This window comes from Lycium ferocissimum, chromosome 7, assembly GCF_029784015.1.
Source record: "Lycium ferocissimum isolate CSIRO_LF1 chromosome 7, AGI_CSIRO_Lferr_CH_V1, whole genome shotgun sequence".
Classification (NCBI taxonomy): Eukaryota; Viridiplantae; Streptophyta; class Magnoliopsida; order Solanales; family Solanaceae; genus Lycium; species Lycium ferocissimum.
This window is the reverse complement of record NC_081348.1, coordinates 40825945-40849717: the sequence shown is the minus strand read 5'-3', so window position 1 is coordinate 40849717 and position 23773 is coordinate 40825945. Positions and strand designations below refer to the sequence as shown.

The 23773-nt window shown below is 32.1% G+C and overlaps 2 protein-coding genes across 5 annotated transcripts; one reads left to right on the top strand and one right to left on the bottom strand.

The window, feature by feature from the left end:
* Window positions 1-4073: 4073 nt before the first annotated feature.
* Window positions 4074-9525, top strand: LOC132065049 (phosphatidylinositol/phosphatidylcholine transfer protein SFH12-like). 2 transcript variants are annotated; one of them, XM_059458271.1, is made up of 14 exons: window positions 4074-4229; window positions 4782-4915; window positions 5569-5830; window positions 6304-6403; window positions 6493-6759; window positions 6891-6968; window positions 7052-7153; window positions 7232-7281; window positions 7385-7484; window positions 7649-7741; window positions 7854-7952; window positions 8069-8150; window positions 8469-8842; window positions 9140-9525. In XM_059458271.1, the coding sequence occupies exons 2-14, from the start codon at window positions 4870-4872 to the stop codon at window positions 9224-9226; spliced, it is 1740 nt and encodes a 579-aa protein (XP_059314254.1). In that variant the 5' UTR covers window positions 4074-4229; window positions 4782-4869; the 3' UTR covers window positions 9227-9525. The 2 variants fall into 2 exon arrangements, with proteins under 2 accessions (XP_059314254.1, XP_059314255.1); XM_059458272.1 differs by lacking the exon at window positions 4074-4229 and adding an exon at window positions 4515-4539.
* Window positions 9526-9956: 431 nt separating this feature from the next.
* LOC132065048 (phosphatidylinositol/phosphatidylcholine transfer protein SFH8-like) lies at window positions 9957-15707 on the bottom strand. 3 transcript variants are annotated; one of them, XM_059458268.1, is made up of 15 exons: window positions 15634-15707; window positions 15423-15515; window positions 14075-14378; window positions 13582-13681; window positions 13201-13467; window positions 13013-13090; window positions 12819-12920; window positions 12680-12729; window positions 12470-12569; window positions 12250-12339; window positions 12041-12160; window positions 11655-11787; window positions 11053-11456; window positions 10510-10584; window positions 9957-10255 (listed from the first exon to the last, which is right to left on the bottom strand). In XM_059458268.1, exons 2-15 carry the CDS (start codon window positions 15454-15456, stop codon window positions 10232-10234), a joined length of 1881 nt encoding a protein of 626 aa, XP_059314251.1. In that variant the 5' UTR covers window positions 15457-15515; window positions 15634-15707; the 3' UTR covers window positions 9957-10231. The 3 variants fall into 3 exon arrangements, with proteins under 3 accessions (XP_059314251.1, XP_059314252.1, XP_059314253.1); XM_059458269.1 differs by having other exon boundaries at window positions 12041-12157; window positions 15634-15706; XM_059458270.1 differs by lacking the exons at window positions 15423-15515; window positions 15634-15707 and adding an exon at window positions 13862-13895 and having other exon boundaries at window positions 14075-14206.
* Window positions 15708-23773: the final 8066 nt, after the last annotated feature.

The following is a 23773-nucleotide window of genomic DNA, read 5'->3' as shown; positions in this document are numbered from 1 at the left end:
TGGTTGACTATACAAAGGGAACAATATCGTTAAAAGTTAGGGACCGTTCTTTATATTTTCAAGCAGGGGCGTTCACAATTTGGTAAAAATATCAATTCAGATCGATTAAATAAATGATTTTTTTTTTTTTGAATTTAGGTTTTAATTTGGTTTTAAACTTTTCAAAAACACCAAAACTTATTTTGATTTTATTAAAAATAAACAGGAAAAAAAAAATTTGAAGCAAATCTATAAATTATATACACAGTTTTTATAATAAAATATATACAATATATTAATTTTATAAATATTTGTATAATATTTCATCAAAATTTTAGTTTACTGTGTATTAATTTTATCAATAATAGACCGGTGAACTTTAGGCCTTGAGCCCATTTTTACAAGTGAAATGATGGAAACTATTTTTCTCGTTTAGTAAAGAAGATTTATTTGGAATATTCATTTTTAGTAATTGAGATAATAACTTCTAAAAATAATTAAATCAATCTAACGGAAAAATGTTGTCTATCATACTCGCGGGACTTGAAACGGTTGGTTTGGGTCCCAAAAAATTACTCCACTAAGTATCATATATAGTGTAAATAATTATTGCTTATGATTAAATGATGAGAAAATTGTTCAATCATCCCTTGTCAACTTGTTACTACTAAATAAGATAAAACTAAAAAGAATAAACTTCAAATAAAAATACATAGAAAATTATTAAAGAAATTTCATGTCTCTTAATAAAGTTTTGTTTTTGGCCACCTACTTTATTGAGTTGTCGCCCTGATCATATTGAATTTGTATTCACCAAACAAAAAATTGGAGGATAATAATACAAGTGTGAAAATAATCATTTCAAAGCAAACTAAACGTCATATTCAAGATTCGGTAGATACAATTTTCTAAGTGATCGATATTATCATTTTGGGAAAAAAGTGAAATATTAGAGAATGAAATATAGAAAAGGACTACAAAGTTAAAATCTAAAATTAATGAATTGTGAGACTAACATCTAGAATTTAAACTGTAATTTAACTTGCATGATTTGAGAAATTTATTTTACCATTCTAAATGAGGCAAGTTTTATAAAGGCATTTTTCACTAGCATTCAGGTTGTTCCTTTCCAAGATAGGTATATTTATCTTCACTCTATGGTATGAGTCCTGGATTCCATATAAACTATCTGAGAGCTCATAGACTATTCATAGCGAAATAAGTCAATTCCTTAAACGAAGTAAACTTGAAGTATTTGTGAAAAACTAGGTGAGAAACAATTTAAAGGAAATGTTATGTTCTTCTTAGAAGTTGATTAATTCCAATTGCCAAATCATCATTTGTCTATTAAGAGCGCGGATTCTTACTTTTTGAGATTAATAGTGTTCTAAATGGTGGATTAACTTACTTTTTTTAAAAAATACTTTTTTCAAAAGTACTTTTCAAAAAGTATTTTTTGGTAGATTAAAAGTAGTGTTTTGGCCAAACTAAAAAGTCTTTCATGTATATTTTTTCAAAGTACTTTTTTTCAAAAAAAGTGCTTTTGGGCAAAAGCTGTTTTTTAAATTAAAATCGTCTGCTTACTCCCCAGATTTTCTCTGCTCACCAAAAATCTTTTGATACAATAAGTCTTTTTGAAACAATAGAGGTAAAATCTTTTTACAATGACAACACACAAGTAGAAACTTCTTGTTGCCTTATCAGTATGTGTTGTACGGTTAAGACACAAATGGAGTCAACTTCCTTTCTCTATTATTCCCTTCTCTGTGAGAATATTCTTGTAGAGCTGTTTTTAAAAAAAAAAACATCAAATTTATGTTAGACTTTGGTGCCAGTTTAGAGGGAAAAATCACAAAAATCATTTATCCACTATTTGATACTGATGTAACATTTAATACAACTAGTGATACCCTCTCCATCTGCCAACAAATTGCAAGCTTGCAATGCCAGTTAGTGGAGAAGCATTATGTTAGATTCATGGACAATTGACTTGAGGACTTGAGGTGATCTAAGCGGAGCAATTCGCACTTCTTTTGGGGTGGTATTTAAATTTTGTCTCTCATATTTATAATCTTTAAATTTTGGTCTTCGGCTAAAACTCATGGGTTTCAGGTTTGAACCCCCACTCAGTCAAAAATTTTAAAAAATTCGCAAGGCGAGTTTAAATTTCGCTATGCCCCATCGGCATAATTTTAGTTATGTTTAACCAAAAGTCTGCCGATGGGGGCAGACTTTGCCTTGAGGCATATATATATATATATATATTTTATTTTTTTTTTAACTTTTCAAGGTAAACTTTTAGTTATGCCTTAACTAAAAGTGTGCCCTATAAGACATAACTAAAGGTATGCCTGAAGGCGGAGAACTTTTCCTTAAGGAATAATTAAAGTTATGCGGACCGGCATAACTATAAGTTCGCCTTATAAGGCAAAGTTTATGCGCGGAAAAGTTTCGCCTTAGGCATACTTTTAGATATGCCTTAAGGAAAAGTTTCACCTTAGGGCATCTTTTTATATATCTTTAATAAGGCATAACTAAAAGTATCTTACATACGCGGAACTTTTCCTTAAGGTATAACTAAAAGTTTGCCTTATAAGGCAAAGTCTATGTTTTAAGGAAAAGTTTATCACGGCATACTTTTAGTTATGCCTTAACTAAAAGTCCATAAGGCATAATAGAAAAGACTTTTTAGTTAAGGCTTAACTAAAAGTGCCTATAAGTATCTTCGGACTTGAAACGCCTACATACAGCCATGAATAATCGAGTTATGCGACCCGACATCTTATGCCAAGTCTGCCCATAAGGCATGAGTATCTTTGAGGTTCGACATAACTTTGGTTATTCCTTAACAAGTGTATCATTGGTCCGCATACACACGACCCAAACCTTCTTGCTATTTTTTTTTTTAATTTATGCTTGAGCGGGGGTTCGAACCCCGTAACCTCCACGATTTACGCGAAGCTCGTGGTTGCAACGCGAAGGGCAAAATTAAAGACCATCAGAATATGGGGGGCAAAATTTAAAGGGGGAGGGAAAAATTTAAAGACCACCCCAAAAGAAGGGCAATCCGCGCAAAAAAAAGATCTAAGCGTCATAATGGTGATTTATTAATCATCAATTTAACAAACTTCATCAACGGAGAAGATATTAAAATTGACCCCTTAACTAATTCGAGTATTAAATTGAACAAAATGAAAATAACCAACATCCTCACAACCATATGTATTGATACCAATCTCCCAATAATTCTCAAGCTAAGAATGCATTATAGATTTCAATCATTTAGTTCACATGTAAGTTTTGGAATAATGGAAATTTAATGCTATAAACTCCCACATGAACCAAATGTAACATAATAGAGACATGATAATTCATAAGCATTATTCAAACATTTTGAAAATAATTCAAGATTGTATTTACTACGTAACAATTTTACATTGCAGTTTTCGAAAGTTTTGCATGTCTTAGTTTGTTAATACACTATGGTGGAAATTGGAATTACAATATATGTATTGGTGGCATTATTTAATGGTATCAGTATGACTTGTTACGAGAGTGAGACAACGATATATTTGAGAAGTTGTTTAAACCTAGTTGTTGTTGTATTTCATCGTTGGCTATGAAACATAGTTGCTTGAGTTAATAAAAAGAGGAAAAACATGGCATGGGTCATCATATGCTTTGTTAGATGTGCTCCCAGTCGCACCTTTTTACGTACTTAGAAATTACATAAACAATGCAAATAAGTTGTGTCTTTTTACAGCTAAAATATTTACATTTTGAGGAAAACAATAAAAGAGAAAAAAAAATTAATTCTTTTTTCTTTAAAAAAAAAAAAATAGTCATTGATGACAATGACATTGATAAAGCAACGAAAATGTAAGGCATAGCGTGGGAAGAGTACCTATGAACATAGTGCTTTGCACTACGCATAAAACACGAAGAAGAAAATAGCTTAGCTGTATATTGACCTATGTGAGGACCTCTTCAAATAAATAAATAAACTACCATTAATTGCCAAATTCTCTATCCAAATCACCATGTTTAATTCTATCTCCAGAACCAGATTATCATTGATAGGTGTCGGCGCATTTATGTTTTAATTTATGATTAGAAAAATAGAAAGAAAAATTATCGCTTGTCCATTAGCTAAGTTATTGGGACAGCAATACTTTCGGAGACTAATAATTCGGTTATATAAGACAACTCCCTCCCTATTTTCTCAAATTGTCCCTGCACTTATGTCACTGGTAATAATACTCTCCATTCTTTTTCTCATTGTTTCTTCTCCCCTAATATTCTTCTAATTTTCCTTCCCTTCATATTTTTCTTGCATGTCACAAAATTAATTGTTACATTCTTCTACATTGGTTGAGAGATTGAACTATTGTGTCATTATATTGTTTTGGGCAATTATATTGTCCAATGTCCATTTTCTTAACGTAATATTAGATACAGACTCATACATTCATAAACGTGTGTTGTGTTAGATTGTCCTATATTGATTGAAGATTGAGTTATTGTCTCCTTGTATGATCTAGGATGATCCTCACCTCATCGGTTAACTTTTTCTTTCTCTTTTCCTAGTTTGAATTCTTAGGAATTATAATGACGTAAAGTTCTATGATATATAACTAACCCCCCATTATATTGAATTAAGCTTCTTTTGTTTTGCTTTTGGTCTCTTGATATTTTTCTATGCCTTTTGGACTATTTATATTGATGAATTTATGTTTGTGCCAAGTTTCTGCTGGTCCTTTCAAATGTTTTTCCTTCTCTGACTTTGCTTTTTGCTTGAAAAGGTGTAGGTATTAAGAAGAGATTAAAACTCTAATTTATCACAAAATTTCACCAATATATCCAAAAGCTCACAGCTGGCTTATTGCAATAATGAGTGACTACAAGTCAGGACCTCTTGAAAGACCTGTCAGGCCAAGTAAGTTTTTCTAATCTTTGCTGCATTTAATTTGTACCCTTAATATTGACCTGGAATTTTGTGTTTTATCCATCTTCATGGTCCTGTTATGTAGTACTTGAAGAATTTAGTTTCTTACATTGGAATAGAAGAATAACTGGATATAACATGTATTAATGCACTAAAATCTATGGAATCCATCCTGTCATCTGTTCCTTTTTTTTCCAAATAAAAGGTGGTGTTTGATCTACCAAATACCTGTTATCTCCCACCAACATTCATGGTGGCAGAATCAGGAACTCTAATAACAAAGAAATTAAAAAAAGTGCGAAAATGTCACACCTGAAATTTGAAACCTACGATCTAAAACAATTTTTGAACCACCTTTGATACTATAGTATAATATAATCTTTCAATATGTAAAGGAGATTTAACAATTTATGTATACGCAAAAGAGTTCATTTTTGCCATTTTGCACTGTATAGTTTCCCTCAGACCCCACTTATGGGAATATACTGGATATGTTGTTGTTGCACTGTATAATTTTGTTATTTTGTTACCCTACGTTTAGCATTTTATTATCCTCTTTGGATGTCTTAAGGCTATAAAAGCTCTGTCAACTTGATTCTTAGCTAGCATATGCCATCTGCTTATGTTTCTTAATTGTTTCACAGGTCTAGAAAAGATTGACTTTGATGCAGAAGATGAGAGGAAGACAAGGCTTGGGTCTATCAAGAAAGCGGCAATTAATGCCTCCACCAAGTTTAGAAATTCTCTTACAAAAAGGGGTCGTAGAAACAGTAGAGTCATGTCTGTTGTTGTTTTTGAAGATGAGCATGATGCAGAGGAATTGAAGGTAGTTGATGCCTTACGTCAAGCTCTTATCCTCGAGGAATTACTTCCTGCAAAACACGATGATTATCACTTGATGCTAAGGTGACTAAACTTGTTTAACTTGTTACCGTATGTACATGATAGAAATTATAGACCTTTGTCATCAGATCAGGTTACAAATGTTGATGCGCTTAGAGGATGTTTTTTTAATAAGGGAAAATGGTCAAAATACTCTTTGCTATACGAAATATTTTTATTTTACCTTTCCTTATACTTTAGGACCATTTACACTCTTGTCATTAGCAGATCCTATCGTATTTGTCTTGATCCCAACAGAACTTCAATGTGAAATATAACGAGGGTACTTTAAACCAGTCAAATAGAGAGGTAGGTAAATTTAAATCTTTTTTCAGAAGTGTTTTGAGACGTGGTGGAATCCACCTAGTTTAAGATGGTGCTCCATTAAAGTTAAGGGCAAATACAAGACGATTTGCTAATGGCAAGGATAAATTTAGACCTTTTCTTTCTAGTACAGTAATAATTTTTAACAAGATTCATTGTGAATGATGACACAGGTTCTTGAAGGCTAGAAAATTTGATATTGAGAAAACAAAGCAGATGTGGGTTGACATGCTCCAGTGGAGGAGGGAATTTGGTGCAGACACAATCACAGAGGTATTTTTGATAATACTAGTGAGAATTTGTTGAACGAACTATAATCTCAAGTTTTTAGGAACTTACTAGATTTTTCACATTTTGATTAGGACTTTCATTTCAAGGAAAGAGAAGAGGTCCTAAAGTACTACCCACAAGGGCATCACGGAGTTGACAAAGAAGGGAGACCAGTTTACATTGAAAGACTCGGTCAAGTAGATTCAGTCAAGCTATTGCAAGCCACAACAATGGACCGATACCTCAAGTACCATGTACAGGAGTTCGAAAGGACCATTAATGAGAAGATGCCAGCTTGCTCACTTGCAGCCAAAAGACACATTGACACGAGCACAACTATCCTGGATGTCCAAGGAGTGGTATGATTGGATCTCAAAACTACTTAAATAGGAAGGATAAAATTTTCACATCAGTATGTTTTAATCTGTTGTAGCAGATATAACTTGCCTTATTTTTCGGGTTACTAATATAATCTACATGAATAACTCAGGGACTTAAAAACTTCAACAAGTCAGCAAGAGATCTCATTCAACGCCTCCAGGCTATTGATGGTAACAATTACCCTGAGGTACTTCTTTCTCTATCACTCACGTATGTTAATACGAGTTTTTAAGTCCTCTTGTTTAATTAAATCATTTATTCGATTTCTAGAGCTTGTGCCGAATGTACATCATCAATGCTGGTTCTGGATTTAGGCTCTTGTGGAATTCTGTCAAGTCATTCCTTGACCCGAAGACCACTCAAAAGATCCATGTAAGCCCATACTCAGCCTTAAAGTCCAAGCACTGTTTTTGTCATGTAGTTTAACATAAGTCTTGTTCTTGATTCTAGGTTCTAGGCAACAAATACCAGAGCAAGTTGCTTGAAGTAATTGATGCCAGGTAACACTAGTTGTACTTAAAATACTCTTTAACTTAAGGTGGAGTCACACATAGCCGATTAGATTATCTGCATAAAGCCTAATTTTTCGTTTGACTGTACCAGTGAATTACCGGAGTTCTTAGGTGGAACATGTACTTGTGCTGACAAAGGAGGATGCATGCTTTCTGATAAAGGTCCATGGAATGATCCAGAAATAATGAGGGTAATTATCAACTTTGTAATTTTACATTCACGGGGATTAATTCCATAAGATGCAATCCTAATTCATACGACTAAATTCTCTAGCGTACTTAGGTGGTCTAGCCTCCAAAATGGTGAATCGATACTTAACTTTCCCTCATTGTCCTTACTTTCATTTGATGACAGATGGTTCGCAATGGTGAGCATAAATGTTCACACAAAATTGTGATCTCAATGGATGAGAAAACTATCCCAGAGGATGATGACGCCAACGCCAAGGTGTGTATTCTCTCAGTCATCTCTGTTGTTTTTCTCAGTTGCTTTTATTCTTCATATAATTATGAAGTGATAAAATACATCAGATGAGTAACGAAGTCCGTCAATTTTGCAGAATGTAAAGAAGAACGTTTCTTTTAAAAAGGAAACTGACTCTTCGAAGGTTCAAAGGGATAATATGGCACATAACCATCTTTCACCTGTTTGCGAGGAAGTAAGTTGCTTCTTCATCCAAAGTTTTTGGGACAAATAACCAAAGTTCATATTGTAACACCAGTGATTCATCCTATAGGCCTTAACCAAACTTTATGTTTTGGTTTTACTTTTCAGTTTGATATCCCTATTGTGGAAAAGTCTGTTGATGCAACTTGGCCTAAAGCTGTAAAAGCTGTCAACTTAGCCAATTCTAAAGGTACACAATCTGCTCTCTCATATTGTGCAGCTAATAATTAGCTATTAAATACCAAACCGGTTCAAACCAATTGTTTTCATTCTCCTCAGCCTTCTCATATAACATTACTCGTTTTATTGTATATACCGGTGTTTTGACAGACACGAAGTTCAAAAAATAAAGACAGACTTATGTCACATACTCACATACAAAAATGCCTTTTGGACATAAGGTCTTAAACATATCATAATTTGTCAGTAGCTATTCATGTCATTAAATGAAAGGTATCAAAATACGGTAAGTCTGTAACTCTTATTCCTCTTATCTTTTGAACAACAGATTTCTACCCCGTCCACAATGCTTGTAAGTCATCTGAAGGATTTGGCAACCCCGTATTCAGTGGAGTGATGACTTTAGTCATGGGCATCGTGACATTGGTTCGGATGACTAAAAACATGCCAAGGAAACTTACAGATGCCACCCTTTTGGCTGGTTCTTTGTATAGTGCTGACATGATTAAAGAACAGACTCAAGGACATGTCATATCGACAAAAGATTACATTAGCATGATGAAACGCATGGAAGAGCTCGAGGATAAAGTCATTACTCTTAGCCACAAACCTTCTTCTATGCCACCTGAGAAAGAGGAAATGCTTAACAGTGCCATCAACCGGGTTGATAGTTTGGAGCAAGAACTTTTAGCTACCAAGCAGGTATTATTCGCTTTTCTTGATTATTACTACTGCCGATCCATATTATCTGTCTTTTAAGGCTATTTCACAACCCTTAAAGGACGTCTAATAGTCTTGATCATAAGAGTACTAATCTAAATTACCTTCTATCTCTTTTTAAACGTCTCAATTAATTAACATACCACTAATTGGAACATTAAGGGTAGTTTTTAAGAAAAAGTGACTCAAAATCTCAAAAAATGTTGGATATTTTGAAACAAATTCAATTTGAGTGATTAAGTAATGCCTAATATACTTCTTTTACCTTTTAACTGGCAGGCTCTTGACCAAGCTCTTGTTCGTCAACAAGAGCTCCTATCCGCCCTTGAAAAGAAAAAGAAGAAGAAGAAGTTCTTCGTCTTCTAAGCGTGCAGAAGTCTCAAAAAGTTTGAGCTAAATTGGAAACTTTATAGGGTTTGAATTTCTTTAGATAGATGTAGAGATGGTGAATTTTTTGCCCAAGAAAGGCTGTTTGAATGATCTCTCACATATTTGTAAAATTAACTCTGTAAACTTTGTTCTATCCTCTTCAGAGAAATTTATTGTTCACCCTCTCCTTTGGAGCTCTAATTGTAAATGCCATATATTATGGCACATTACACATACATCGGCTTGTATTTTTCTGTAAATAAAGATGAAAGCAGTTTGCTGTTTGCTTTTGCTCATATTACAGTGTTTGTTTTCCATGACAGTAAACTGTAAATGCCGTATAGTATGGCCCATTACATATACATTAGATTTAAATGACCTGTTTATAGTGATTTGAGATTTGTTCTAAAGTTTAACCTAGTGAATCAAGAAGGCTAGGTTTGTGCTATAAGATGCAAAGATGAGATACTGGGAAGGCATGGTAAATTTACTTGTGCAAATTCGTACAAACATTTATTTGCCATTTTGCTTCTTTCACCATTTGCCCCTTCTATTTTATCTGGTGTTCTTCATTTTGTTTGTTTCACTTGTTCTTTTAGCTTTCATTATTCCACTTCAATTCACACTAATGGAGAAATGTTCCATTGCTCAAGTGTTTTAAGGAACTAAAAAACGCTATACACGCAGAAAAATTAAGGCGTTTCTACTTGAAATATAACACAGGTGGTGATTTTGCATCAACACACTTTCAAATGTTACTTCAGTATGTCAAAAACAAACTCACAACAAACTAACAGAAAATATATATTTTCACATGAGAAAATGTTCACCTCATTTTGCAAATGAAACAGAGGATCCAAAAAGGGGGAAAAAAGAAGGAAACACTCAACACCGATCCATTGCACAATGACTGGGAGTATTGCCAACACACATTACAAATATGTATCTCATTTGGATACTACAGTTGAAAATCCGAGATCCACTTCCTGAAGCATCTTCATCTTAAAAGCAAAACTTCTTCTTTTTCTGCAGAACAAGGCATTATTTATGGATGCAAATTAGCAACAAAACACAAATTATGAAACCACGCGAATACACCAACTTAATAGCACAAAGAGGAAAGTGCACTCACGTTTCTATTCAGAAATTTTGTTTTCTCATAGTAGTTTTTCTTATAGGCAAGTAAAAGAAGTTACATATTATGGTAACAATTTCAATTCCTAATTAGGCTAGGTCCTACACTGATGAAGTTCAAATACCAGGCAATAACAAGAACTCACTTGGAACTTGGCAGCTTCTTGACCATCGATGTAAGCGAGAAGTTCTTCTTGCCTCATCAAAGCCTCATGTAATGCCTGTTCAACCAGAAACAAGCATTAGAAGGAGGAGTTATCGACTCAAGACCAACGGAAAAAAAAGTTTGTAACATGGAAAAAAACTGTTACTCTCAACAATCCAATTACATTTAATAAAATGCTTATGCTGCCATTCACAACATACAATTTTATCTCCCACTGGCAAAAGCAAACCAGACCACCCGAAACCCTTTCTTCCCTCTCCTTATCTACTTACTATTCCTTTAGGCCTCGACAAACAGTTCAAAGCACAACGTTTATAAGAAACTAAATGCCACAACAAAATTGACCTCGACAAACAGTTCAAAGCACAAAGTTTATATACAACTAAATGCCACAACAAAATTTCAAATTGCAAACTACGTTAATTAAACCCATATGTTAGTCAGCAGATATGTAAACAGAATTGACAGTTGCACAATCATATAAACAGAAAAGATGCACATTAACATGCTCATAAACTGTTACCTTCTTGGTTGCAATTAACTCAGCTTCTAGGGCATCTACTCGGCACACAGCTGCATTTAGCAATTCCGCTTTCTCATAAGGCATCTCAGATGGCTTTTCTTGAAGTGTATTTACTTTGTCTTCAAGTTCACCCAGTCTCTTGAGAACAACGGAGAGCAGTTGAGTTTCTGTAAAAGCTGGAGTAGGTGAAGGGGGTCGAAACTCCTCTTTAGGGCTAGCATCAAAAGTAAAGTCTTGAACAGGTTGTTCCTCAACAGTTGATGCACCTTGAAGTTTCTTGGTAACACGGCATGTAAGTGAGCGGAAAAGCATCAACAGAGTCATGAAGAAGGCCATAAGAAGTCCAAATACTCGAGCATGAAGACCTTCTACATGCTTTTGGGAGTCTGCTGGTGGAAGCATCACTGGAAAAGGTAAATAGAGATGGAAATCATGTCAATAAAAATTGAAATGTTTATCCAGAAAATGTTGTAGTAGGCCGACAAGCAGCATAATAAGTTCAAGTTAACCATGGAATTGTAGACCTAACAGTTTGCTTTTCTTTTTTCCTTGATTAGGTGCAAAAATAAAAAGCAGTGCATTCTCTTCTCAATAATTCTAACCTTTGGGAATGGAAGGTCTTTGAAGGGATGATTCCTTCTTCCATGCAGAATCAACAGCCTTGTCAACCATGGGAACATATTCATCATATCCTGCGAAGTTTGTGGGGTAGCCAGGCATTCCAATAGCCTTAGCCTGTTTGATGACGAGCAAAAAGTAGATATGACAATTGCAAATAAAATACTCAACTTCATATTCAAGAAAGGAACATGAATCTGATTAATCTACGTGACACAATTTTGAATCTCAGGCTCATCTCAAACAAGAAAGTCAAATAGACAACTGTGGTTTGATGTCCAGAACTTTTTTTATAAGATGATGTCCAGAGAGATTCCTTTCAAGAAAAGGAAAGCCAACTCATGAAATTGAGGGAAAATGGAAAGTATACCTCTTCTCGGACAGGAGTAAGCCGAAGGTGTGAATAACTCCTTACAGCTTTCGGGGAAGCAATATCTTCAGCTTCAGATCCAGATTCCGCAGTAGAGGTGTCACTACTACCTTTCACCTGCTAAAATAAAGAATATGAGCACCGATCTTCAAGGAAAGAAAGCATATGGAGTATTTCTTCATAATTTGGAATTACAGCAGAAATCCTACCGTTGGGTAGCGAGGCTTAGCATAAACTACTTTCCCTTCACTGTTTAGAACTTTAACAAGCTGCTTGGGACGCCGTGCTTCACCAATAATCTGCATCACAAAAACATATGGTTCCTCATTATTAGAAACATCTTGAAGACAAACTGGCTTCCTGAAGATGTGAGGACCACAGCATCATTAGAAAATAACATTACATGGGCTGCGAGGACTTTTAGACTACCTTCAATATATCTGTATTTTGCCATGGTCCTTTATCTGAACGCATGCAACCTCCTTGATCTGCACATGTACAGGTACCGCCTATGAAATCTGGCAACTCACTGCATAAAAGATCAGCAGAAGAGCGTTAAAGCAACTCCCAACAATATTACCAGACAAGAAAATATAGAAAAGTTCCTTGTCCAATGGATAAGAATTCAGTCCCTTTTACCTAGCATCAACTATTTCAAGCAACTTATTCAGATACTTGTTCCCAAGAACCTATAACAGACATCAAAACAAAAGTAATGTCAATGCAACCAATTTTTTTAAAACAGAGACAACATAAGTTGAGAAGAGCATTGGCAGACATGTATCTTGGAGGCCGTTTTGGGGTCCAGAAAACTTTTAACGGTATTCCACAAGAGCCTAAACCCAGCTCCAGCATTGATTATGAACATCTGATGAAGCGTCTGCACGTGTCAAAAAAAAAAAAAAATGTGTGAAATGTCCGCACATTTAAGCCACCCTCATAATAGTTAGACAGATAGGGCTAAAATCATACCTCTGGATAGTTATCACCGTCAATCTTCTGGAGCCGCATAATGAGCTCCCTTGCACTCTTGCTAAAGTTTTTCAAACCCTGAGAAATCAATGATTGAAAATAAAGATAGGTAAAACATCTAATTTGGTCAAAAGTGCTCTGCAAATCATCAATGTTAAAGAGGACAAAACTGACAAGAGGCGACTTACCACTCCCTGAACGTCCAAAATAGTGGTGCTACAATCGATCTGCCTTTTTGCAGCTATCGTACAAGCTGGAAACTTTATCAAAAAGGTTTTCTCGAATTCCTTTACGTGGTATTTTATATAACGGTCCATGGATGTGACTTGCATGAGTTTGTTAGGATCAACCTTCCCTAGTCTTTCAATGTATACTGGTCTTCCCTCCTTATCAATCCCATGATAACCTTGGGGATAATATTTTACAACTTCTTCCATCTCTGGGAATTCAAAATCCTGATGAATAATTTAAGTACAGAAAGCATTTCAGCCTAAGTGATTCTACAAACATACAATAAAAATAAAATAAAGAACACTGTTCTAGCCATACACGGTGAAGAATAATCTTACCTCCGTGATTGTATCAGCCCCGAAATCCTTCCTCCACTGAAGCATATCAGCCCACATGTGTTTCGCTTTCTCGATATCAAACTTCCTTGCTTTTAAGAACCTGCAACAAACACAGAACAATTGTTAATAAATTGGAATGTTGAAGAACTGGACAACATCAAGAAGAAACAACCAGAAAACTCTAGATCCAGATCCTCTTAACTCTCCATACACCTGCATGCATGCATGTATGTATGCATTTTCATTTTGACCAAGTGTAAATTTAAACATCTGTACTCACATTTGATCTATGTATTGTTCCAATTCTGGCAGGCCTGTAAAAAAGGTTTTTTCATAAAGTTGACAAACAAACCAATTTTCACAGAAGATCTATATGAATAAATTTTCCAAATGTCTCTAAACACTCAAATGTTTCACACTGAACTCAATGCAACATAGATCTTATCACTTTGCACAGACATACAGGTAGATGTTACATGTACGAGGAAATTACCTCAACATCATATAGTAGTCATCATGTCTCTCAGGTAACAACTCATCCAAAAGTAATGCTTGCCTAAACTGATCAACAGCCTGTAGCTCCTCATTATCCCGGATATCCTCGATGGAAACTGAGCTCACTCGTCCATCACTTTTTCTTCTACTACTTTTCTTCTTAAGAGAATGTTTGAATTTTGTTGATGCATTCAATGCTTTCTTTTTCAGGGAACCAATTCTCGTCCTCCTCTCATCCTCTGAATTCTCAAAATCAGATTTTCGCTCTCTTCTCTCATCACTTGTAGATGACCCCTCAAAGCCTATCAAGTGGCAGAAAAAATTAGGAGCAGGAAAATCAATTCTAGTATATCGAAAAGGGTAAACATAGTGGAGAAAACAAACTAGACCAAACAAGTTCTCAACACAAGTCAATTAGAATTCAGCTTGTGCAGAACCAAATAAGTTTGACGAACAAAAAAATGTCCTCTCTACTACATAATTTCCCAATTTCCTTTCGTGTTTCTATAGTTTTTATGTTATTTTATAAGGAAGCTTCTATATGCCTTCGGAATTTAAACTTGCACGCAATTGTATCTTATGCCCTCAAAAGGACAATTGGTTAAGATGGAAAGGAAGGGAATGGAATAGATACTATGTTTGACTTAAAACTGAACGATCATTCTTAACCCAATCACCCTCTTGTTCAGTTTTTGTCAAAATTCACACTTGCACCGAATTTGTGATGGTTGCTAAAACCAGAATGTGGGTCGAATTGCATAAGCCAATTATCCTGAATAGAGTGTCAGATGATTAATGTGAACATGATCGTGTCGTTGTGCAGTCATCACTGGAGAATATGCAACAAGATGAAAGCTACTTTTCCCAGATAAGAAAACTCAAAACAACCAGACAGGACATAGCAAAAAACCCCATTAATAATATTTTTGCCTCCTTAGGACTAAGAAAATTAACAACAACTTTGTCTCAATCAAATCTAGTTGAAGTCAACTATGTGTATCATTTATATTTATTCGGCTCTATTTTGGTACCAATTTAATTCTAATATTACAGATTTTCTCAACAAAAAAAAAAAAGCCATCCTTGTGATAAAAGCAATAACAAGAACAACCACTAAGCCTTTATTCTGAACTAATAATTAGGGTCAACTATATAAATCCTCTATATCTAATCAGCACAATTCTAACCTATCTCATCCAATACAGTCAACAAAAATCATCAATTTGAAAAATTCAAGCAAGGTCAAAAAAACCCTAATTTTTACCCAAAAAAAAAAATGTCTATACACTAAAATTGATCAGTAATAATGCAGCAAAAATAGAAAAAAAAAAAAAAAAAAAACTGACATGGCCTAGCAAAGCGATCTAATGGACCAGACATAGCAAATCAAGAATCTCAACTCTTGCAGATCGGCAAATCAAAACAGCTCCACAAAATCCCTGTAAAATAAAATTTCAGCAATAAAAAGTGTGAGAAAAAGAAAAAAAAAAAAAAAAAAACTGTAAAAATACAGAAGGATTAATTAATTAACTAATACTGAATTTGTGCTGGAACTACCTTATTCCAAGTGTGTAGGTTGAAAGGACGGCAATAAATGCATAACCAAGAAACCAAAAATCTAAAAAGAAAATTAAGTGTAACGGAAAGAGGTAATTAATGAAGTAGAAGAAGGATATTTCTTGGAATAAAAAAGAAGATATTATCACCGGATAAAGCGACGGCGATATAGAGGGATAAATTGGGTTAATTTTGTGAGCTGTATATTTGTGAGGAATAGGAATTTGTGTGGGACCCAAAAATGCCACGTGGCCGAGGGAAAAAGAGCGTGTTGGGGTAGGAATTATATAATAGAGGAAAGTGCCGTCAGTGGTTGGAGTGAAATACGCCAAATGGATTTGATTGACTAATCATTTTGTCACTCTTTATTGTAATGTAAAAATAAATTGTTGCCGCATGCCTTCAATAAATACTTCCTTTTTCTTTTTCTTTTTTTCTCTTTTCTCTTTTCCTGAGTAGTCGTAGTAGTATTATTTTTATAATTTCTTGTCTTTCGATTTTTTATATTATTTGTTGTTTTGTGTATTTCGGTTAACATGTGGTAGTTACTGATCTTTTTTTTTGAACTGCTTTATAATATTTTGTGGTGATTTTTTATACTGTTTTTGTCCCGAGGATCTATCGAAAATCGCGTCTCTACCTCCCAAAATAAAGATAAGGTCTGTGTATACTTTACTCTCCTCTAAACTCACTTTGTGAGATTTTCACTGGGTACGTTGTTGTTGTTGTAATACCATCAAAGTATTTTGATTCTTTTTAGTAATAAACAATTTGGTACCCAATACTCAAAAGCTAGAGTAATACAACACATATTTGTGAATCTTCACAACTTTAACGAATTATTAACAATTGAATCATTTAATTATGTATATATTATATTGAACTTGTATTGTTACTTCACATTTAAGTGTAATATAGTTCAAAAATAATCTAAATATAACATATGCTCATGTAACGTGATTAAAGATACACATCCTAATTGATCCTGAATAAAATATGCTAATTGAAATATTATAGAGGATTAAATAGAATTTATCAACAATCAAGAGATCAACAGTCCAGTACAACTTGTGCAAAAATACTCCAATAAATAAGTACAATCATCACTTTCTTAAACATGAATATTATTGTCATCCACAATCTCCTGTTGTTACGTTTCTTTGTACCTCTCACTATCTTTTTTTACCCAAAATGACAAACAATATTTTTTACTAATTTCTATTATCCGGTGGCACCACAATGGCATTACAAACACATTAACGTGCCAACTTAAAATGTTAGGTTAACCACTAAATAAAAACAGGTTGTTAATATGGTGAAAGGTCAAAATCGTGCTGTAATCAATAAACAACCCAATCAGATTTCTAATTCTTGATTTTGACTTTAAGAAATTGTGCTTAAAGTTTTCTCTAAAAAAGAACTTAACGGTGACGGTGCTCGCTTGGAAGTCCAATTAATTTGAATTCACGATGAAAAATAAAACATTCTATTAAAATAACGTCATTTCCAAAACTAGAAGCTGAAAATAAAAAAATTACTTCTCACCTCAAATAAATTTTTAATTAAAAATAAAAAGTTGCTTATTACTTCACGTTTTACATTTAGCGATATGACAAACCCGGCATCATAAAGCTTATTTGTCTAGATGACCACGCCAGATATTTTGACTTTTTCCTTTACGTAAGATCCAACTGGCTGAGTTTCTGGATAGTACCGTGAGTCTTTTTCTTTTCATTTCCTTGTGAAGCAAAAGGTTAAAGATATATATACATATCATAGAATTAAATTTATGGCCCTACAAATTTTGTCACGTCATTATCAAGTTGAGTAGAACTTCTGCAAAGTGTACTACAATGTCTATCAACAGATGGTAGAGGTCAGAGGGCTTACTACAACTTTAATTTCTTGAAACATTGGCTTTATTCTAACGGTAAAGGAATTATAGCCTTACACTCTAGTGACAAGTCCTTATTGCGGCAGGTATATAAGTACGTTTTTTTTTTTTAAATAATCAAATGTATTTATGTACTATTTATTTAAATTAAATAATTTTGCATTCTGTTATATATTTGGATCTATTCAGACCTTCATTGTTGGAAAAGAACTGTAAATTTATCCATCTCACTTATGCTGGAGGTTTGAATAAACTAAAAGTCCAGGATAGTGATCTAAAGATGATAAAATAATAATCGAATTATAAATGAGTTAAGAAGGTATAAGGTAAAGGCGCTATTAAATGGATAAATTTATTCCAATCAAAACTATTAGTAGAGTTGGAACCAATCAAAACTATTAGTACTATGTACTAACGAAAATGATCAAAATAAATTATCCTTATGTTTTGGGTCTAATTCGAATCAATGTGACCAAAAGAAGAAGAAGAAATGTTATCATGTCTAATTCACCTCCAAGATAGAATACCAAATTAGGCCTTAATCAACTTATAGCTTGTACTAGGGTTGTCAATGGGACGGTTCGGTTGGGTATTTTAAAAAAATTATACCATCCCAAATCTTCGGTTATTTTATTTTGTATAACCAAAATTAGACTTTTCGAGACCGTCCCATCATCTCGGTTTTTTTTCGATATCGGTACGGTTCGGTTAATTTTCGATTATTTTAGTTTTAAAGTGTCACCTAAGAATACACCACCATTAAAATGTAACGACACAGACCTCCACAAACTTATTTGTAGTACACTATCAAATAAAGCTTCTATTTGTTTCTTATGAAATATTTAATGTAAAAGCTATTAAAAAAATTATACAAAGTATTTAAACTGAAATGTGTTATATCAAGTAGCAAGGCAACAACGATGGCATCATCGCGATGTAAATCCTGACTGATTAACTAGGGAGAAGAATAACTTGCCAAAGACAACAATGTTGAATTGAGCCAAAACGAATATTAGCTTGTAGGCCAGAGAAACCACAGCTTGAATTTGATACGTATACATCAAGCAATATAGTAGAGGAGACCAAGATGGAGGTAAACTTTTGTTAGTGCTAACTATAATAAAAAATGCCTAGTTAAATCATCTAAATCTATGACCCTATGACTATGTATATGAGGTATCCTTGTGAAACTAAATTCAATCAACTAAAGGCCCAAAATTTAGTGGCCGAATTCTTTTTTATATTTGAAACAGAACTTATAAAATATATTTTATATATATTCAATTTAACATATTTGTAATATATAAAATATATTTCATACATGTAAGGCTATTCGGTTCGGTTCGGGAATTTTTCGGGTTTTTGTATAAGTTAAATAGACCACCCTAATTATTCGGGACGGTTACAAGCTTAAATAAAAATCCACGGTTTTATTGAAAAAATACTATAAATCAGTTCGGTATGGTTAGGGTCGGTCGGTTTTTCATATTTTTTTGACACCCCTAGCTTGTACGACCAAGTTTTTGGGAAATTAAAATTATACTATATCTTTTTAAAGAAATACTACTTATTTTAAGAGATCGGAGTTGAGGAATCTTTGCTAAGCTTCTAGGAAACAAAATATTAAGTGTGTTTGACTAGTAACATAAGCTACTTTTTTCAGCTTAACTATCGGAATCTTGAGCAAGTATAAATTACTATTGTAGTTAAAAATAGCTTTCAATTAATTAATAAAACACAAAATTTTATTCTCCAAAAGTACTTATATAAATATTACTTAAAAAACAAATTTCAGTTAATGGTTGACTTGTGAATGAATCATGAATTTGAAGTAAAGTGCTAGAGTGTAAGAAACAAATAAAGCGATAAGCATATTGTACTGTCAAATGAAAAGACATATGCTGTCTCCGTTAATGCAGGCGCTAATATGTTTTCTTTTCTGTTCTCCCTTATGAAAATAGTGTTCTAAACACTGTCTATAAGGATTTTTCTTCAGTTGTATTTGATGCATTGAATTCATCTTTTGGGAAATGCTTTTAATTGAAAAAAAAGTTTTTGCAAAATATTTTCTGTTTGATTGGTAGCATATTAGCAAATTGGAGAGTATTTTAAAATAGAAAATTAAGTGATAAAGATTAATACTAGTGTCAAAGTGCTCTAATCGGATTAAACAATACAAAGTCAAAGGTTAACATTATTATAAGTAAAATAATTTCAGCCAATAGGGTAAAGAAAATTATTTTCTTAAAAAATAGATTGTTTCTACCATTAGACATATCCTAGATTATCAATAATTGCAAGCTAGTACATGTAGCTTAATTCCACCAAACACATGTTCTGCCCAGACTCCTCATAAAGAGAGGGCTGCTATGAATTCCCACCAAATCCAACAATCAAACAATAAATACAAAAATTGATATAGTCCGTGCTGAAGGTGAAAGACTCATGTTAATTATAGTTTATTTTTATTAAGGATAATATATGTGTTCCGGGTTAAACTTTTAAATTTTTTGTCTTAATTCATACATTTTTTTTTTACCTTTTATAATAAAGTTTTATAATAATAATGAATATGTCACATTCCCAAATAAGTTAGAATCGGCGTATGAGTCTTCACTTTTCCGTTTAAGTTTGACTCGTGTTCGGTTCTTCATCATACTAAATAAATGTAAAAGTAAAATAAATTAATAATATATATTATTATTGTTATTGTCCCCAACTAGCAATTACTACCTTGTTGGATCTGTTTATTCTATCATGCTCTGTTTTAGTTAAGTCTTTTAAATTTAAACCTACATACAGTATTATATTTTAAAACTATATACAAATTACAAAATTTTATAATTAAGAATAGATGCGATATGGTAAAAGATAAATTGATTTCTCTATCATATAAAATGGACCAAATGGAGTATAAAGTACAAAATTGGAGCATTAAAAAAAATTGAAGGATTAATATTCTCTTAACACCACTATCAGTTTACTGTATTAGAATGCAATTGCGTCCCAAAGATAAGATCATAACTGATAAGTATTCCTTTGTAATCCCTCCGTCTAAAATAATTGAGGTTTTAAACTTGAGCACATGGATTAAAAAATTCACTTATTTCTAAAAATTAAGAGGTGTATTGATTAAACAATCCTTAATTAATTGAGCTCTGAAACTATAAAAAGCATTAAATTTGCTCATTGAACTAAGAATGTGTCAAGGGTAAATTTGAAAAGAAAAAAAAAAAAAAAGAATAAGGTGTTTTTGCCACACTATTTTGGCCACAATGGCCCAAATGGAGTAAATTCATATGACTATTTAGGTCAAATTTATTAATTTTTTCTTACTTAATGTCATTTCTATCTTTTCTTCTCAAAGTTTATCTTAATTTAAAATTGTACAATAGCAGTTATGGTGCTTTTTACATAAGTGTAATCAAATTTGGGTCAAATTGGTGTGGCAATTTGGCAACTCTAAAAAAAATACCTTCTTGATAGACTAAAACCTCAATTATTTTAGATCAACTTTTAGAGGCTAAAATTTCAATTATTTTGAATCGGAGCGAGTATAGTATATATTAAAGTAAAAGGTTCATTTGACTAGAATAAATCAAAAGGCTCATTTGACTAGAATAAACCAATAAAATAATCAGAGTGTTTTAAAAGAAGGAATCAAAATCAATCATAGTATAAAACTAGATGGCCTATGTCCGTGCTGCGCACGGGCCCAACATTTCGGATTATAGTGTATCTATATAGTTGTAGTTGTATATATATATATATATATATACACATACATACTATGTTCAAAATACGATTAATATAATATTGTAGTTTGTCTTTCGTATCTAAGACTTTATTTTATTCGTGTTTGTTACGAAAATTTATTAATACTTTTTAAAAGAGAAGATTTGTTTAAAAGAAAACTATTTTCTTCTCTTTGAGATAAAATAATAGAATATTTAAGCATCATTGATACTTTCAATTTTAATTCGATTAATTTAAAAGTGTAAAATACTTATTATTTTTTATCAAATATTGATTTGGATAATTCTAATTCAAATTATTAAATTAATTTTACATGTTTGAAACGAAACAAAGTAGAAATTAATTTTTTATTTAAACGAAGAAATGCTATTTTTTAATTTTTTGTAAATATTCTCGGTTTAACTCATTTTACTTGTCATGTTGTCTTTTGCATGGTTTTTTAAGGAAACGCGAATTAGAATTATAATTTGACTAATTTATCTTATTCATTATTTGATCTTCATTTGATATTAATCTCTTTTCACATTTATTAGAGTAAGAATAAAAAATAAAAATAAAAAGTAATTAAATTGTATGTTATTTTTTAAATATATATATTTTAAGTATATTTATTTTAGTAAACATAATAAATATAATAAAGCATTTCTATCTACTTTTTAGAAGAGTTGGTAATATAAAGTATAAAACGTCATTTTTTTTGCGTTAAATAAAAAAGTGGGTGGGATCACAAAGGATTTTTTTTACTCTTAAGTAAAAAAATAGGACCGAATACGGATGGCGATGTTGCCTCTATAAACTGGCTCTTCTATAAAGTAGTAATAGTAAAGTAATACATAAAAAAAAAATTATCAAAATTTGATTTGGATAATTCTAATTCAAATTATTATATTAATTTTATATGTTTAAGATGAAATGAAGTAGAAATTTGATTTTCTATTTAAATGAAGAATTTCTATTTTTTATTTTTTAGTAAATATTTTTTGTTTAACTCATTTTACTTGTCATGTTGTTTTTTACATGTTTTTTAAGGAAACGTCAATTATAATTAGAATTTCACTAATTTACCTTATTAATTATTTGATCTCTATTTAATATTATTTTTTCTTTTATGACATTAATCTCTTTTCACATTCATTATAGTAAGGAAAAATGAAAAAGTAATTAAATTCTATCTTATTTTAATATATAAGTATTTTAAGTATGTTCATTGTACAATAATTTCACGCGTCTTTCACTAATGGGTTGATACGTATGTGTGAAAACGAATCCATCATTATTGATTTAATTGTTTGATTTTCTAAGCACTTTTTTTTAACATTGTTTGTTTTTTCAATATGGGATTCATTTTTTTTTAATATTAGTTGTTGTTTAATATATATGGGGCCCACATTTTTTTTCCGAAGAGTTTGGATGTGGTGGGTTTCACTTTTTTTTTTTTTTTTTTAATACTTGGTGTTTAATATGGGGCTACGAAGAACTTCTATTTTTAAATTTTTAGTAAATATTTTTCGTTTAACTCATTTTATTGTGCTCCGTATCTAAAACTTTATTATATTAGTGTTTCTTAAGAATACAAAGTCCGAAATTTTTTTTTGACATTGTTTATTTTTTTAATATGAGATTAACTCTTTTTTATATATATATTGCTTGATTTTGTCAATATGGATACTATGTTCAAAGCACGATTAATATAACATTGTAGTTTTGTCTTTCGTATATAAAACTTTATTATATTAGTGTTTGCTACCGATACGCATGGTGTTTAATATGAGGCCCACAATTTTTTTTTTAACATTGTTTATTTTTTTTAATACGGGATTCACTTTTTTTTTTTAATATTGCTTGATTTTGTTAATATGGGGTCTAATTTTTTTTTCCCGTGAGTTTGGATGTGATGGGTTCCACTTTTTAAGGGGGACCCAAAATTTTTTTTTTTTTTTTACAATTTTTAATTTTTTATTTTTCGTTTAACTCATTTTATTGTGTTTTTTTTTACAATTTTTAATTTTTTATTTTTCGTTTAACTCATTTTATTGTGCTCCGTATCTAAAACTTTATTATATTAGTGTTTGCTAAGAATACAAAGTCTGAACTTTTTTTTTGACATTGTTTATTTTTTAATATGAGATTAACTCTTTTTTTATATATATATATATTGCTTGATTTTGTCAATATGATACTATGTTCAAAGACGATTAATATAACATTGTAGTTTGTGCTCCGTATTTAAAACTTTATTATATTAGTGTTTGCTACTGATACGCATGGTGTTTAATATGAGGCCTTGTTTATTTTTTTTTAATACGGGATTCACTTTTTTTTTTAACATTGCTTGATTTTGTTAATATGGGGTCTAATTTTTTTTCCCGTGAGTTTGGATGTGATGGGTTCCACTTTTTAGGGGGGACCCAAAATTTTTATTTTTTTTTACAATTTTTTATTTTTTATTTTTGTGGGCCTATTTAATATTTGGGGGGGGGGGAATTTTTT